At 35.4% G+C, this 14,561-nt stretch overlaps 2 protein-coding genes across 5 annotated transcripts in view; both read left to right on the top strand.

Moving 5' to 3' along the window:
- LOC113495630 overlaps window positions 1-14,561 on the top strand; it is an 84,352-nt gene that overhangs the window by 57,200 nt on the left and 12,591 nt on the right. For 3 of the 4 annotated variants that reach the window (XM_026874457.1, XM_026874456.1, XM_026874458.1), the window contains 2 exons: window positions 12,266-12,783; window positions 13,240-13,471. In XM_026874457.1, the coding sequence (XP_026730258.1) occupies window positions 12,266-12,783; window positions 13,240-13,471 (750 nt within the window). Of the gene's footprint in view, window positions 1-11,332; window positions 11,727-12,265; window positions 12,784-13,239; window positions 13,472-14,561 lie in introns of those variants that run through there. The other variant, XM_026874459.1, reaches the window with a different exon arrangement.
- LOC113495632 (putative serine protease K12H4.7) lies at window positions 2,995-4,740 on the top strand. Its single transcript, XM_026874460.1, has one exon. The coding sequence runs from the start codon at window positions 3,285-3,287 to the stop codon at window positions 4,668-4,670; it is 1,386 nt and encodes a 461-aa protein (XP_026730261.1). The 5' UTR covers window positions 2,995-3,284; the 3' UTR covers window positions 4,671-4,740.

Below are 14,561 nucleotides of genomic sequence, written 5' to 3'. Positions count from 1 at the left end.
ATCTAATCTGGAGATCTTAACATTGTGACGTCACAAGCTCTAAGCACGGAATCTATTCAATGTGAGCTTACTTAACGTGGATTACTTCGTTTAATTTCATTCAGAAGGACTTTTCTGTTTATGCCATGTTGGGTGACTTTTAAATTTTTTGTCGTTTGCCTTTTTAAACGACTTTTTTTGATAGTTTTTTTATAAATCTTTGGGCATCATATATTATATACCTTTTCATTTACCACTATTGTCAGTGACGCCTGATTTACTTTGCGTCAACATATTGCTATTACTCTTTTGTTTTAATTGAAAAATATGAATTTTGAAGCACTAAGGAAGCAGATACATACTGTTATCTTTCATGCAATGATAAAAGAATAAGACAATGCAATACTTTTTCTAAAATGTATTCATAACTACGTCCCCTGTCTACCCTCGCAGACTCAACAAGTTGAACGACATACATCCATACATTAATCCTTTTTACTACCTTTATTCATGCTGTGCTATCAGATTCTAGGCTCGCAAAACATTTTTTCCTCATTATTATGCGAAAATACCGCATCGGTCAGTGCCGCACTATTCCAAGCAAAACAATAATATCTCACTGCTGAATCAAACTCAACCTTAGCTGTATACAAATAAGATTTATTTGGGATGGATTGTGATGGCATGCACTTGACCAAGCCAAGGTCGGGAGTAAGGGTGTGACGTCACTACACGCAATTGGATTGTCAATTGCTATTGCTCTGAGTAGTTTGTTTATTTGCATAAGAATATATTGGGACTTTATTATGTACTCATATCTCTGGTTTAGGCGTCCGACAAAATTGGCTACATCTACCCGCATTTAATTGTCTGCCCAATGCTGTCTTACGTCTATAAAGCAATGTTACACCAGTCAAAGTAATAGTAATCCGTTATTTCTCCTTAGTCTAACTTCTTTAGGAGGATGTATTTTTGTGGCGAACATAAAAAAATAATATTAAAAACAATAAATAAGTAAGAAAAAGGTTGACTCGTGAAGGATTTGAACCTCCGCCCTCCGATGGTCAAGTTAAGTTTATATATCGGCGCTCTAACCTACTGAGCTAACGAGTCTTGTTACAGTGGATTCAAATTCATTGACCGGTACCCACAAAATGACGTCATAGTCCTTGACGTGCGACTCAGCGTTAGAATTACTCACTGCGTCATTTCTGACTAAAAGCTGCTACATATCTATAGATACTAAAATTGTTTTTGTATTTGCAACAAGCACTCAGTCGTTTTCTGTCCAGGGCTTTTGTCTGCGAAACGAAGTATGCGAGGTGGTTGAGTTTCCACTTCTGGGTACAGTTTTCTGTCACTTTCCAATCTATTTGTACATTTATTAATGACTAGTCCAGATAATACTAACTGCTCTTTGCTGCTGTGACTAATTTTAAATTTTTGTCTTTAATATTAACACCAATCTGAGACAGAGGGTTAGGCGGGGGAATCCTTAGGACACCCACCACCTCGGAGGAGGAAACAGGTATTGTCAGACTCGACTAAGAGTCATCCTGCTACTGAAGAAATGACAAGTGATAAATGGAATGCTCCTTTTAAACATTTTGAGCAAAATTGCTTTACTGCAAGAGTGCAATAGAATCTATAATGATAATTTAATTACTCAGTTTTTTGGAACAAAAATCAACCTGATGAAAAATGAATCATAAATTATTATTTTGGCACTCCAACCTGCTGAGCTAAGAGTCTCGTGAATAGTCTAGACTTCATCGATCACTTCATACAAAATGAAGTCATTTTGAGTGTTGTTTACCTGTTACTACTAAACACTTTACACAAAATGTGTCATCACTCTCTTATCTCCAATCGGTGATAATTATACTAGCAATACATGTTTTCCTTTTCCCTCTGTTTCATATGTCTATCATAAGGTGCGTTCTAATCGAGTTCGTATCGTCGCTTGCCATTGTTTTCGCTATTTACTTTCTGGGTAACCACACGATAGCTTAATCCTACCTTTTCATCCAGGGTCTATAGTGTATACTGTGTATCAGTGTAACTATTAGCAAGTTTCTAACAACACCAACCTGCTCTATGTAATTTGACCTACAAAATGGTACTTTGAGGACCAATCCCTTCTATTATCTCATCTTGACGGCTCCAGTAAACATACAACAAGCTACTAAGTACTCCTTTAGACCATTTAAGTCCATGCCATGACCTTTGTGCGTAAAAAGCAAACAAAAAATAACTTGTTTTGCTGATTGATTGCAATCTGAGCTATTTGGGCGTTTTTTGTGTTTTAAATTTTGTTTCGAATTTTAAAAACATCAAAAAGGTTGACTCGTGAAGGATTTGAACCTCCGCCCTCCGATGGTCAAGTTAAATTTATATATCGGCGCTCTAACCTACTGAGCTAACGAGTCTTATGGTTGGAACGACGAATTCGTGAATCACTACCCACAAAATGACGTCATCCTCGATGACGGTGTACTGCCAAATTTACTCGAAATGCGTCTCTATTGGCTAATTTCCAATATCTATTGCATTGATATGAAGATTTTAATAATCATATCCGTTTATGTAGATAAAAAACAACTCGTGAAAAATCGACCAAGTGCAAGCGAGAACACAGAAGCAAGACTCCCGACTTTGGATTGTACTTGGTCGATTTATACTTAGTATCCTAAAAATGTTTTTGTTTATTCGTTTACATAATATTTTATTCATTTGGACTACTGCTCAATAGCGTAATAGCGAGCTTCAGTGTTCGTTTATTTTCCTGGTTTCTAACTATCTTTACAAGGTGCATAAAACGTATTAATTATTGTAAATGATTCGAATTCTATGTGATATCTCAAACTTGATTACGTTTTAAACATTATAGTATTTTTACAATCGACTCGTGTAAGGAAATATTTGTAAAATGTTGATTATGTGTTTGACTGACAATACGCACGGGGAAGTTTTGAAGGTTGTAACTGTTGATTAGAATTTTGTAAAATGAGAAACATATCTTTTTGCAGAAAGGTATTTTTAGTGTTAAGTAGCTAATTTGATCTATTAATCGGTTCAAAACCAGGTCAACAAACTCTTTTTTATAATTATAATTCCGGTGCATTGGTGTATCCAAAGCAATGACTATTATTACAATTTATATTTACCGACGTTCCTACATAATCACAAATATGTGAGAATTCCGACTCTTAACCGTGGCATGTAAAATATCCATAGAAAACTATAAAAGCAGGTATGGATTTTGTGCCGTCACTTAAAAGTATAGCAAAGACTCAGCAGGGACTATGTTTCTGAAAGTGTTTCTTTTTATTTTCGCTCAAACGGTTTGCCAAAGTCTGGCTTTACTTCGAAATGACCGCAATATAGTATTGTTTAAACATATTTATCTAAGAAGCCTTACACTCGAAACAATCGAGCAAAAGATAGATCATTTTAATGAAAGTGATCATCGGACTTTCCGATCGGGATATTACACCAACATGCATTTATTTAAACCAGGTGGTCCTATTATCTTGAACATCGGTGGTGAAGGTGCAATATCCCCTCGCGAAGTTGAGTCTACTGCAGCACGAGGATATGAATTACTCGCTGATACAAATCCAGCGTATTATGTATTTGAACATAGGTATTACGGAGAAAGCAAACCGTTTGAAAATCCAACAGTAGACGATCTAAAATATCTGTCTTCCAAACTAGCATTAGCAGACGTAGCACATATGATACGGACAATCAAAGGCTCGGGGGAATTCAATAACTCTAAAGTTATAGTCGTGGGCGGTTCTTACGCCGGTAATTTAGCAGCTTGGATGAAGGTGCTGTACCCAGACTTGGTTGACGCGGCGTATGCCAGTAGCGGACCAGTGCTGGCGAAGAAAAATTTTTTCGAGTACTTCGAAGTCGTTACAGAAACAATCAAAACGTACGGCTCTCAAGACTGCGTTCATGAAATAAGTGCTAAGTTCAATAGGACTCAAGAATTATTGCAAAGTCCTGAAGGAATCAAAGAGATCAAGGCTGAACATTCCATTTGTCCTGAAACAGATATGACCGTTCCCGAAAATCAGCAACTTTTGTTTTTGCTATTAATTCAAAAGTTTGCAGTTGACGTACAATATGGTGACCCTGAAATTATTAAAGACTTGTGCCAAGAGCCAATATTGTCTTTACCTCTGTGGTATGATGAAGACGATGAAACAAACTGTCGTGACCTTAATTACAATACGCGTATACACAAAATATACGAAGACTACTCATCCTCATGGCTTTGGTTGTACCAAACCTGCACAGAATTTGGGTATTTTCAAACTACAACGTCAAACAATCAGATGTTTGGAAAAAGTACTATTCCTCTAGAATTTTATTTGAAAACCTGTAAAGTAATATTTGGGGATGAGTTTGACGAGCAAAGAATCGATCAAGGAGTAAGTAATACAAACACAATGTATGGAGGCTTAACACCAAATGTGGAAAACACAGTTTTTGTGAACGGCGACATGGATCCGTGGCACAAGCTCGGAGTGCTGCACGAGCTGGCGCCCGCAGCCCCGGCCGTGTACATCATGGGCTCGTCACATTGCCATGACATTACTGCAGACCCCGACGATGATGGAAATGTAAAAGAAGCGAGAGTTAAAATTGAAAATTATTTGAAAAAATGGATTGGAGCCTGAGGAATCCTAAAACGCTCATATTAAATAAAGTAATTCTTCTAAATTTTATTTTTGCTTTATTTAGGAGCGATTTCTCAATCGCCAGATAACTTTTATTCGACGAATATGTCTGACGTTTTGACAGCTTTTGTATATGAAATATGTCAAACGGCCGTATTTATTCCACAAATAAAAGTTATCTGATGATTGAAAAATCGGACCTTACTTAATTATCGGTTCTAGTACTTTGTTTCTTAACTTAAAATTAGTTACGAAAGTAGGAAATTCAATTTCATTATTTGTATTTCCTATAAGTCGGGGTTTTTTTGATCTTACCCAAACTTCAATGTGATTTTAAAGGCGACGTAGTTAGAAAAGGTTTTCTAATACAAATAATTTAATTGTTACATTTTCTTTAATTAATTATTATTTTTTGTCTGTTAATACTTGTGATAAGTGCGATGGTCAGTCTATATTAAAATATCAAAAGGTTGACTCGTGAAGGATTTGAACCTCCGCCCTCCGATGGTCAAGTTAAATTTATATATCGGCGCTCTAACCTACTGAGCTAACGAGTCTTGTAGCTACTTCTACGAATTTATCGACCGCTACACGTAAAATGACGTCATTCTCAATGACGAACACAAATTGTTCACATTACTGAAAATGACGCATTGGCTTACTTCCAAGATCAGTTGCAACGTATTATCTCGATGGAAAACTCTACGCTTTCATATTTATCAGTCATCTAAAACTCCTTCCTCCCGTTACCCATCATACTTAACAATATAACATTGTTTGACCGTAGCTTCACCCGTTGAACGTGTCAGGATTGTTTTTCCGTCTCAAGCTACTTTTTATCAATTCAAAAATAGGGCGTTGTTTCTTCATTCACCATCAGTGAGTTACATAAAAAAATACGTTATTGTATTAACAATTTTTTTTCAGTAAAATGCCCTAATATAAATTACGTTTTGAAAGTGGAGTCGAAAAGTATTTGAGTCATATTGCAATTGATTAAAATAATAGTACCTACACTATCCTTATAAATTCGGTGTTGGCTAAAACCCAAAAAAAAATAGTAAATACTGGTATGTTGCAAAAATATTATTGCTTTGATGTTCGACTAGATTCGTAACACTCCCACTAAATTTGAATGCTATGAAAAACATTCTTATGAACATCAATAACATTCAGCCTACAAAACGGAAGTCAGTAAAGCTGTCGTTAACAACCAAACAAGGATAAAAATCTTTCCGTAGATATTGTACGGGTAAGAATACTGATGGCTTAAAAGATGATATTTGTAAGACACAATTAAAATATATATACATTTATAAAGGTATGTATATTATACTAGTACGCTTCAATTTCCAAAAAATAAAATAAATGAACAAGAAGGATATTGGTCTCCAAAGAGGACAAAATACTATTTAGTGTAGCAATCATAGCGCCAAGGTGAATGGTTAATGGCTTTTAGACCTGAGCTTTAAGTACTTACGAATCAAATTCAAAAGTTTTATTCAAAACGGGCCCCTTTTTAGGTACTTTTAAAAAGTTACAATATTGACTTTCCAAAGTGTCATTTTTATAAAGAAGAACCGGCAAGAAAAATACCTAAGATCATACTGTAAAATAAATTATTTTCACCAAGTAAAGATCTCTATTAAAAAATGAAACATATTAAATATATTCCTCGTTTTCTTCTAAAGTAAAGTCATAATAAGTCTAGACAGGCTCTCAGAAATAGCTCAAACGTGACCAGCATCCTGCTTGGAATGCCAATTACTGAGCTGATGAGAGCGCACCCGTGTGTTCATGAAGTAATGTGGGCAATGTGGCTCCAGTTAGTGGTGTGATTGCAGCGATCATGTGACTTGTCATTAGACTTCCAAGACTCTTTATGTACTTATTAGAAAATATTTTACACACGAAATTAAAGTGACTTAAGCAAACTCAGAAATTGATGGCAAGAAATATACTGAATTGGATGTCTCAATTCGATATAAGTTGACCACATTGTGTATGTGTCCTATACACGCAATAAAAGGCCTTTTTTATTTCTGATTAACAAACGACATTATGAAATAAAGTAGGTATTGGTTGAAGTCATTATGTTTATTGACACCGACTTACTTCGACTGCACGAATAGCCGAGTGGTTGAGATCACTAAGTCAAATCCACTGAGCGTGACGTGTCGCGGGTTCGATTCCCGCATAGGAATTAAAAGAAGGATATAATTCCTTAGTGCAGGAGTCATTTTAGAAATAAAATTAATTTTGGAAAAAAATAAAAACCGACTTCAAGACTACACTAACAATATATACAATTGAACTAAAAAGTATAAAATAATATTTTAATTACAAGCCAAAGAACACTAAAGAAAAATCAACGAAATTATTGATACTTATGCATACTATTTACATTTTAAAATCAGTTATTTTTGAGGTCGGTGCCAAATGCGGGCAGACGCGTTAGGGCAGAAGACGCTGATGGTTGTGTTTTATGTTTGTATGTATTAGTTTATGTGTCTTTTTTGTGTTATTAATAGATAAATTATTTTATTGTCTTCTTTTCAATTACCGGTTGTTTTTCAATTATTTATGTAATTTATTTTTGTGTCATTAATATATTGTTTTTGTTTTGGCTGGCACCGACTCCAAAAATAACTGATTTTAAAATGTAAATAGTATGCATAAGTATCAATAATTTCGTTGATTTTTCTTTAGTGTTCTTTGGCTTGTAATTAAAATATTATTTTATACTTTTTAGTTCAATTGTATATATTGTTAGTGTAGTCTTGAAGTCGGTTTTTATTTTTTTCCAAAATTAATTTTATTTTTCACTTTTTAGTGGAAAGTTAGTGATTTTTAGTATTTGTAGGCCTATTAAACGCGCTGCCCAAATGAGTTCTTTGCCCCCGTGAAACTGACACTGAACAGAATTCCCAGTGATATTTGTTCGAAAGCCTCCACCCAGTCTGTTACCATTTGAGAGTGATGTTAATTATGGAGGCCATTTTGAATAACCGAATATCTCATTAGAACAAACATCTAATTATGTTTATTTTAGTTTCAGTATTGCGTTTTTTGTAAAGCTTTGTAAGTGACCTTGAACATTTTTTTTTCGAAATAGTTTTTATAACCTTTGTAGTGAGCACAGGCGTGATAATATGTTGTGTGATGGCGTAAACAATGCTTCGATATGCTATAGCAACAATTGCGGTTAATCTGCTGTTATTTATTGAAGAGTTCCCCCGATTTCTACAAGATCCCATCATCAGATATTGAAATGGTGATAATGGGACCACACGGGAAGCACAAGCTTTCAAATAAAAAAAGAATCATGAAAATCGGTTCACCCAATCGCAAGTTACGAGGTAACAAACATAAAAAAAAAAAAAAACAGTCGAATTGAGAACCTCCTCCTTTTTTTGAAGTCGGTTAAAAAGTCAGTAACCTACTTGTTATGATCGTATCATTTGTCATTAGTTTAATTTATTGTTAATAATTTTTCATTTCGGATTAATTTTCAAATATCGGGGCAAATTAATAACAGTGTGTAATTTAACCTTTTTTATGGTGAAGCAATTATTTGAAAACTTGTTGAATTTCAAGCTCCATTTAAACACAAAATGATCACAATTTCTATTTAACTTGTGTTAACCTTCAACCTATTACCCGGTGGTCGTTTTCTTTATGGAGTCGTTGCCCCAAAGTACTGCTCACACCTGTCGAAGCGTGTCGGTGTACGGAAAATTCATGGCAACATTTCACAGTCGGACGTTACTTAAATATGAATAGCAACTTTATTATTTAAGCAGTAAGGTTGATTTTCAAATGGTAGTGATGTCATTTTTAGGGTAGTCGTTGATAAATTGAAAATCCCTCTCACAGGTCTCGTTAGCTCAGAGGGCGAGAGCGCCGATATCCAGGTTTCAACACCTGAGCATCGGAGGTCGGAGGTTCAAATCCTTCACGAGCCTAATTTGGACAGCCTTACACTTTTGGTGTTTTTTTCGCCATCATGATATAGACTGAATTTTATAGACACTCTCTTTATTCACGAGTTAAACATTATCATTTTGAGATTTACTTACTTTTAAAGTTTATAATCACCCTTATATTTGATGATCATGAATTATGACCAAATGATCATTTCAATGGCAAATAAGTTCTGAAATATGTGTGTTTGCATGTTTTGTTTTTGCGATATTAACTTATTTTTGAATCAGAAATGAATGAATGTCAGTTTTTTATATGAAAATAATACCATCTAAATAAAGGAAAATTCCTTCTTCACAATTTTCCTGTCAGCCTTTAAAGCGACACCTGTCTGTTCGCATACGAACTATGTTGTAACAAGAGCATTCAGCGATTCTGTGTACGTACCCAAGTTATCTAGTCAAACACGGAAACCTCACTGAAGTTTTCCATATATCAGCATATTACCTATTACTGTCATAATTGTTTTCAAATTAAACTTTACATAAAAAAAAATCTGCATTTTCTAGAAAACCTATTTCTTTGCCCATACCCATGCTTTATGGCTACTGTTGTTTATTTAACTTTATAGTATTCAAAGCGTGATTAATCACAGAATGTTGCACTTTATCCAATAGCCTTTGCTAAGATAAAAAATTAATTAATTGTAGTATCGTGTGCGGCAGAATTATTTCGGCTCGCAAGGGATAAAATGCGTTATGTAGAAGCTTCGCTGGACAGAGAGGTATAGTAATAGAAAAATCAATAAGGGTGAAGCGGAAGGAGTAGTGTATGGATAAGTTATTTAGGTTATCTATAAAGAACCAGCTTAATATCACTATGGAGGTAATCATCGGTCACAACCCCCTAACCCAGACCTATTGTCGAATTACTTTTTGCGTTTCGAATGATTCCAAATGGAGGAGGTTCTTAATTTGTCTGTATATTTTGTAGCCTTACTACTTCGGAGTGGAGTAACCGATTTGTTGATTCTTTTTTCATTCAAAGAGAGATAGCTAATATTTCATTTGGTCTCATAAAAATCATTCAGTTTGGCTCAGTTATATATTATTTGGTCGGATGTATGTTTTTGTTGTTAACAATATTTTGACTACTTCGACTAACTTTATAAAAACTTTTTGGTATTTCGTTGACTTTAAAGTTTAATAAAAGTCCAAACGTGTCAAATAAATTTACAACTGAATTTGTGTAGCCTATTTTTTTTGTAACGGATTCGCGTCCACGTAACTTAACTACCCTTAAGTAATCAAATAATCGTAATCTAATCCATTATATAAATGGATTAGATTACGAATTACAATCTAATTAATTCAAACACCAAGACAAAGGCAACATTGTGTGCACCAAAAACCACATATAGGTTAGAAAATGAATAGTCTAAATGTAACTAACAATGTTCGTTAACATTATGAAACACAATACAAAGCGGTGGTATAAAATAACCCATAAAAATTCATAGTGCGCGCGCGCCGCGGTTGAAGTGCGTACGAAGAAACAACGGTTGTGTGCCGAGCAGTAAGTAGTCAGCGCGTGCTGCCTATACACGACGAACTTACTGTCAGTGTTTTGTTACATGACATGGCTAGCAAAGAAAAACAGTTCTAAAGAGTGAAAAATAAACTTCTTTATCTGTATAAAGTTGGTATTTCTTTTTAAGGCAGTGTGACAAAATTACAGGCTTTTCACGTTAAGTGACAGTCTAAGTACCGAGCAGAGCAAAGTTCTGCGGAACAACACCAGCACTTACAAAGAGGAAGCTTTTTAGTCAGTACTTTGAGTCTGAAGCGAAAAAAAACAATCTGAAAGCTGGGTTTAAAAAAATATTATTTTTCTTTAGATTGTTACATTTTTTTTTTAATGTTGCCTCCCAATATTTTTTACCGTTATTGTTCTTGACCAGTTTTTTACATATTACGTAATATTTATTCAATACTTCAATTAAAATCGTAACAAGTTGGTTACTATCTATTCAGCCAGCCTTGTTTATTATCATCTGATTTAACCTAAAGTTAAGTAGACCTTGTTCAACAACTTAACACCTATTAAACGCTAGTGAGTTCCAATGAAAGTGCAGTCTTGAACCGTGACAGGTCGCTAGTTAATAACGGTGTGAATGTGAAGCAATTTGAATAACAGCCCACGATGCTATCAGCCGAGACATTGTGAAAGCCGGTAATGTTTCACGGCCATTGATCGGGAATTACATAGAATGTATATCGGATGTGATGGCTTGATCAAGTTTTATGCATATTCAAGTAAAAGTTGGACATTTCGGTGCTTTGGGTGTTCTGTCAAGGAATAAGTTATGCGTTTGTACTTTTTAAATAATTCTGCGCGTACGCTTTGACTATCCCACTAGATGACTAGACTTATTGGCATGACTACACAAGCTTCCAGCCAGAAAAGTTGTACATATGTATTACTTAATGAATAAAAGGAAAAACAGCAAAATATATATTTGCTGCCTATTACAGAGAACTTGTACCAGAACGAATTTCTAAATAAGCTCGTAATTGATTAGTTAATCCGTCTAATAGACAAATTCGTCACACTGTCACTATTATGTTGAAAGTTAAATAGGACCACCAAGATTAAATCTCAGAATACCATAACTTATTAAGTAATTTAATAATGTTGTAGCTTTAAATACATACTTATTTACCGCTAAGTATTAAATTAATTGTGTGCGAGACAGAGCTCTATACTACGTAATAATATTATCTAACTTAAACAAGAGGTAAATGGGCCCTCTGGTACTTATTCAAACAATCAAAAACATCTGCCGTCGAAAACATTTAAGACTATTAAATAGAAATACACATTGCACAAAAACAATACACTATTACAGCTAAAGTTCCCAGCGACCTGACGTTCTTGTCAAGTAGTTCGTCATAGGTAGCCCGCACGTCGCGGCGGCAGCACGGTCGGATCCGATCGCACGCGCATCCGGTGTTGCGCGGGCGCAGCACATCAGTATATTCAGTATTATTTAGAGCTTTAAGTACCAAAGTCGTGTTGTCATGTGAAGTGTGTGTTATTAAATTGAAAATGGTTGAATTCGCGCTCGAAAATGTTAGTATGACTAGATATATGGATCCATAGATTTACTCTAAGTGTGAATAAAATATTATTAAGTAGGTGATTGTGTCCCGTGTTTGTAAGTGATTGAAGTTTGTTAATGTTGAGTTATTACGGGCTTTGATCTGTTACGTGAAGTAAAGTCGGGTTTGAATATTAGTCAATAACAAGAATTTTTATTTTTATTTTACATTAATTAATTTTCTGGCGAATCTAAGCAGTTGAAGAATTGAATATTGGATGTATTGTGTTTGTAAACCAGAAACCATAATATAAATAATGTGTAGTGGACCTCAGACAGAAACTTTACATTTATTAATTTAGATACCTACAGAGAAAGACGGAAAACATTGAATCCACTTATTTCTTAATTTCCATCTTTAATAATGCGCCTTTCACCAAAGTTACCACATTTACAGCTACGTCAAACAAAACTCCTAACAATTTGAGCTCCCTAACAACCCATTGTGTGCGCTTCCCATGGCACGTCTAACAATAACATAGATAGTTAATACATTCTGTTTCTCACACAGAACCAGCAGGCTGGCACATCTGGCGACCCCGGCTTCAGGCAGTACCACGACCAGTACGGCTACATGAACCAGAACCAGGGAGCCGTCGCCAGGAATATGCAAAACTACGACTCACCCAAGCCTCCGATACCGGCCAAAACCTACGGCAAAGTCGATACGCCGAACAACTCACAACTAATCACAGTCACAGTCGAAACGGGGAAGGACAATACAAGAGATGCCCCAAAAAGTGCGAAATCCGTCAGTAAAACTTATCACACGCTCAAAGATATGATCTCAAGCAGGTTTAAAAGCAAAGACGCTAACGATGGTGAGAAAAACAACGAACAAGAGCCGAGTTTGAATAACAGTGAGGAGAGAAAAAAGCCGGAGCCCGAGCAGGTGACGCCGCGAGACAACGGGACCAGGAAGGTGGAGCAGGGGATATATGGCCGGCCCATGACGCAGACTAGGCCGGAAATGCAGTACAGCCACGGTATAGCGAACAACATGGCGTATCCTAGTCCCTCACCACACAGGTAAGGTGCAACCCAGAATATTCATAAGTGATAGCTTATATGTCCGTTAACCATTTCTATGTCTTACAATTTAAAAATATTGATAACAATCTCAAGTGCCTTAACCTGCGGTGGTGACTATTAAAGAGACCACCCAATGAAACGTCAAATTGTTTACTAATTTCCATAATGGACCGGAATTGACTTATTATATTATCAAATTGATTTCAATTTTCCGGCCGTTTGATGCTCCGTGTGTGGCATCCACAAGTAGATATACTAACTGTCGATGTATTATATAATTATCATAATTTTAATATGAAGACGCAGTTACCATTAAAATGTTATCTTAAGATCCAACGGTAGTATCTATATGAATTCAAATGCATCACTACAAAAATATACACATTAATTGCCGGAATTGTTAAGAGTTGACTTGAGGGAAATAAATATAATAATAGAATTTGTGTGAAACAGGCAGCTGATGCAACAGCAACAGATGGTGCAGTCACAGATGATGATGAGCCCTCAAGCCAGGTCTCAGGAGATGCTGGCCAGCACGCCGCTCCGGCAGCCGCAAGCCTTAGGAGCTGACGCCCTGTACCAGCAATACGGACCTCCAGGAAGACGAAGTGCGCTTTACCAGAGAGACTTAGATGTCAGATCTATGGGGAACTTTACTTCCCTAAAAAGTGGACCGCAATCTCAGGTAAGGAATATAAGATATTATATTTCTGTTTTTGTTCCGAAAACAAACGTTTCACAAAAGTACTTTGCTTCGTCATCAGTATGTTTTTTAACATGTATGTAATAGGTACATTGGTTATTTTATGTTCGTATTTAAAATAGTGCACCAGTCGCCTACCTCTATATTTCAATATTTTCTGTCTATTAAAAGGTTGTCTTAAAGATATCGCTATTAGCGACAAGACCGCCATTGGTCTATTACACTATACTTTATTAATTTCATTGATATCATTCCACAGTATACAAAAAAAGATATTCTATTTTCTTGGAAGTCTCTTAAAAAACACAGACAGAAATAGTCTATAAATCTTAAACAACGACGCTCATAAAATTGTTTGTATCCAAAAGAACTTGTTTGTTATTAAAACAATGGAGTAAGGTTAGAAGAAAAACAGCAAACATTTTCTGTAGTATTGTATGCGTAGAAAGTTAATAATGGATTTACTGGAGAAGTGGAAATCTGTATATGCATACGTTCATAGATTTCCATCTTAGGTTTTACCCACAGGTATAAAAATAATGATAGGCTCATTGTTAAACCTTCAAGTACCTATATGGCAACAAAGAGTTACAGAAACAAACATAAAATGCATATATACGTTCGACTTGAGTAACCTTCCTAATTAGAAAAAAATCACCCTTATTCTGAATTGATAAAGACCCAATTCTACAATGGTTTCTGCAAGGTCATTTACAAAAGATCATATCGTAATCACAACAACAGATTATTCTATAAAAGTTTCAATTAAGCCAAAAAATCACCAAAGGTATATTAAGTCTTACTTTCGAAACCCTAACTCAGCGATGTCCAATAATTCAATTCACTTTCAAACGTCCAGCAATTAGACGATAAAAATTGTTTAAATTAATACGAAATTGGCATCATTCTTCAAGCGGTAAGCCCAACTGTCGTAACACTTGCAACATTTAGGTCCCATGTTCAATTCTCACCATCACACAATGGTTCTCGACAATTAACTGTGTTCCCACGGGCTACGCAGCAATTATAACCAGTGTACTCTTAGACGCCGACACAACGCAACTAAGATTTT

This window comes from Trichoplusia ni, chromosome 7 (genome assembly GCF_003590095.1).
Source record: "Trichoplusia ni isolate ovarian cell line Hi5 chromosome 7, tn1, whole genome shotgun sequence".
Taxonomy (NCBI): domain Eukaryota; kingdom Metazoa; phylum Arthropoda; class Insecta; order Lepidoptera; family Noctuidae; genus Trichoplusia; species Trichoplusia ni.
Note: the sequence above shows the minus strand (reverse complement) of the source record. Positions and strands in the feature narration are given on the sequence as shown.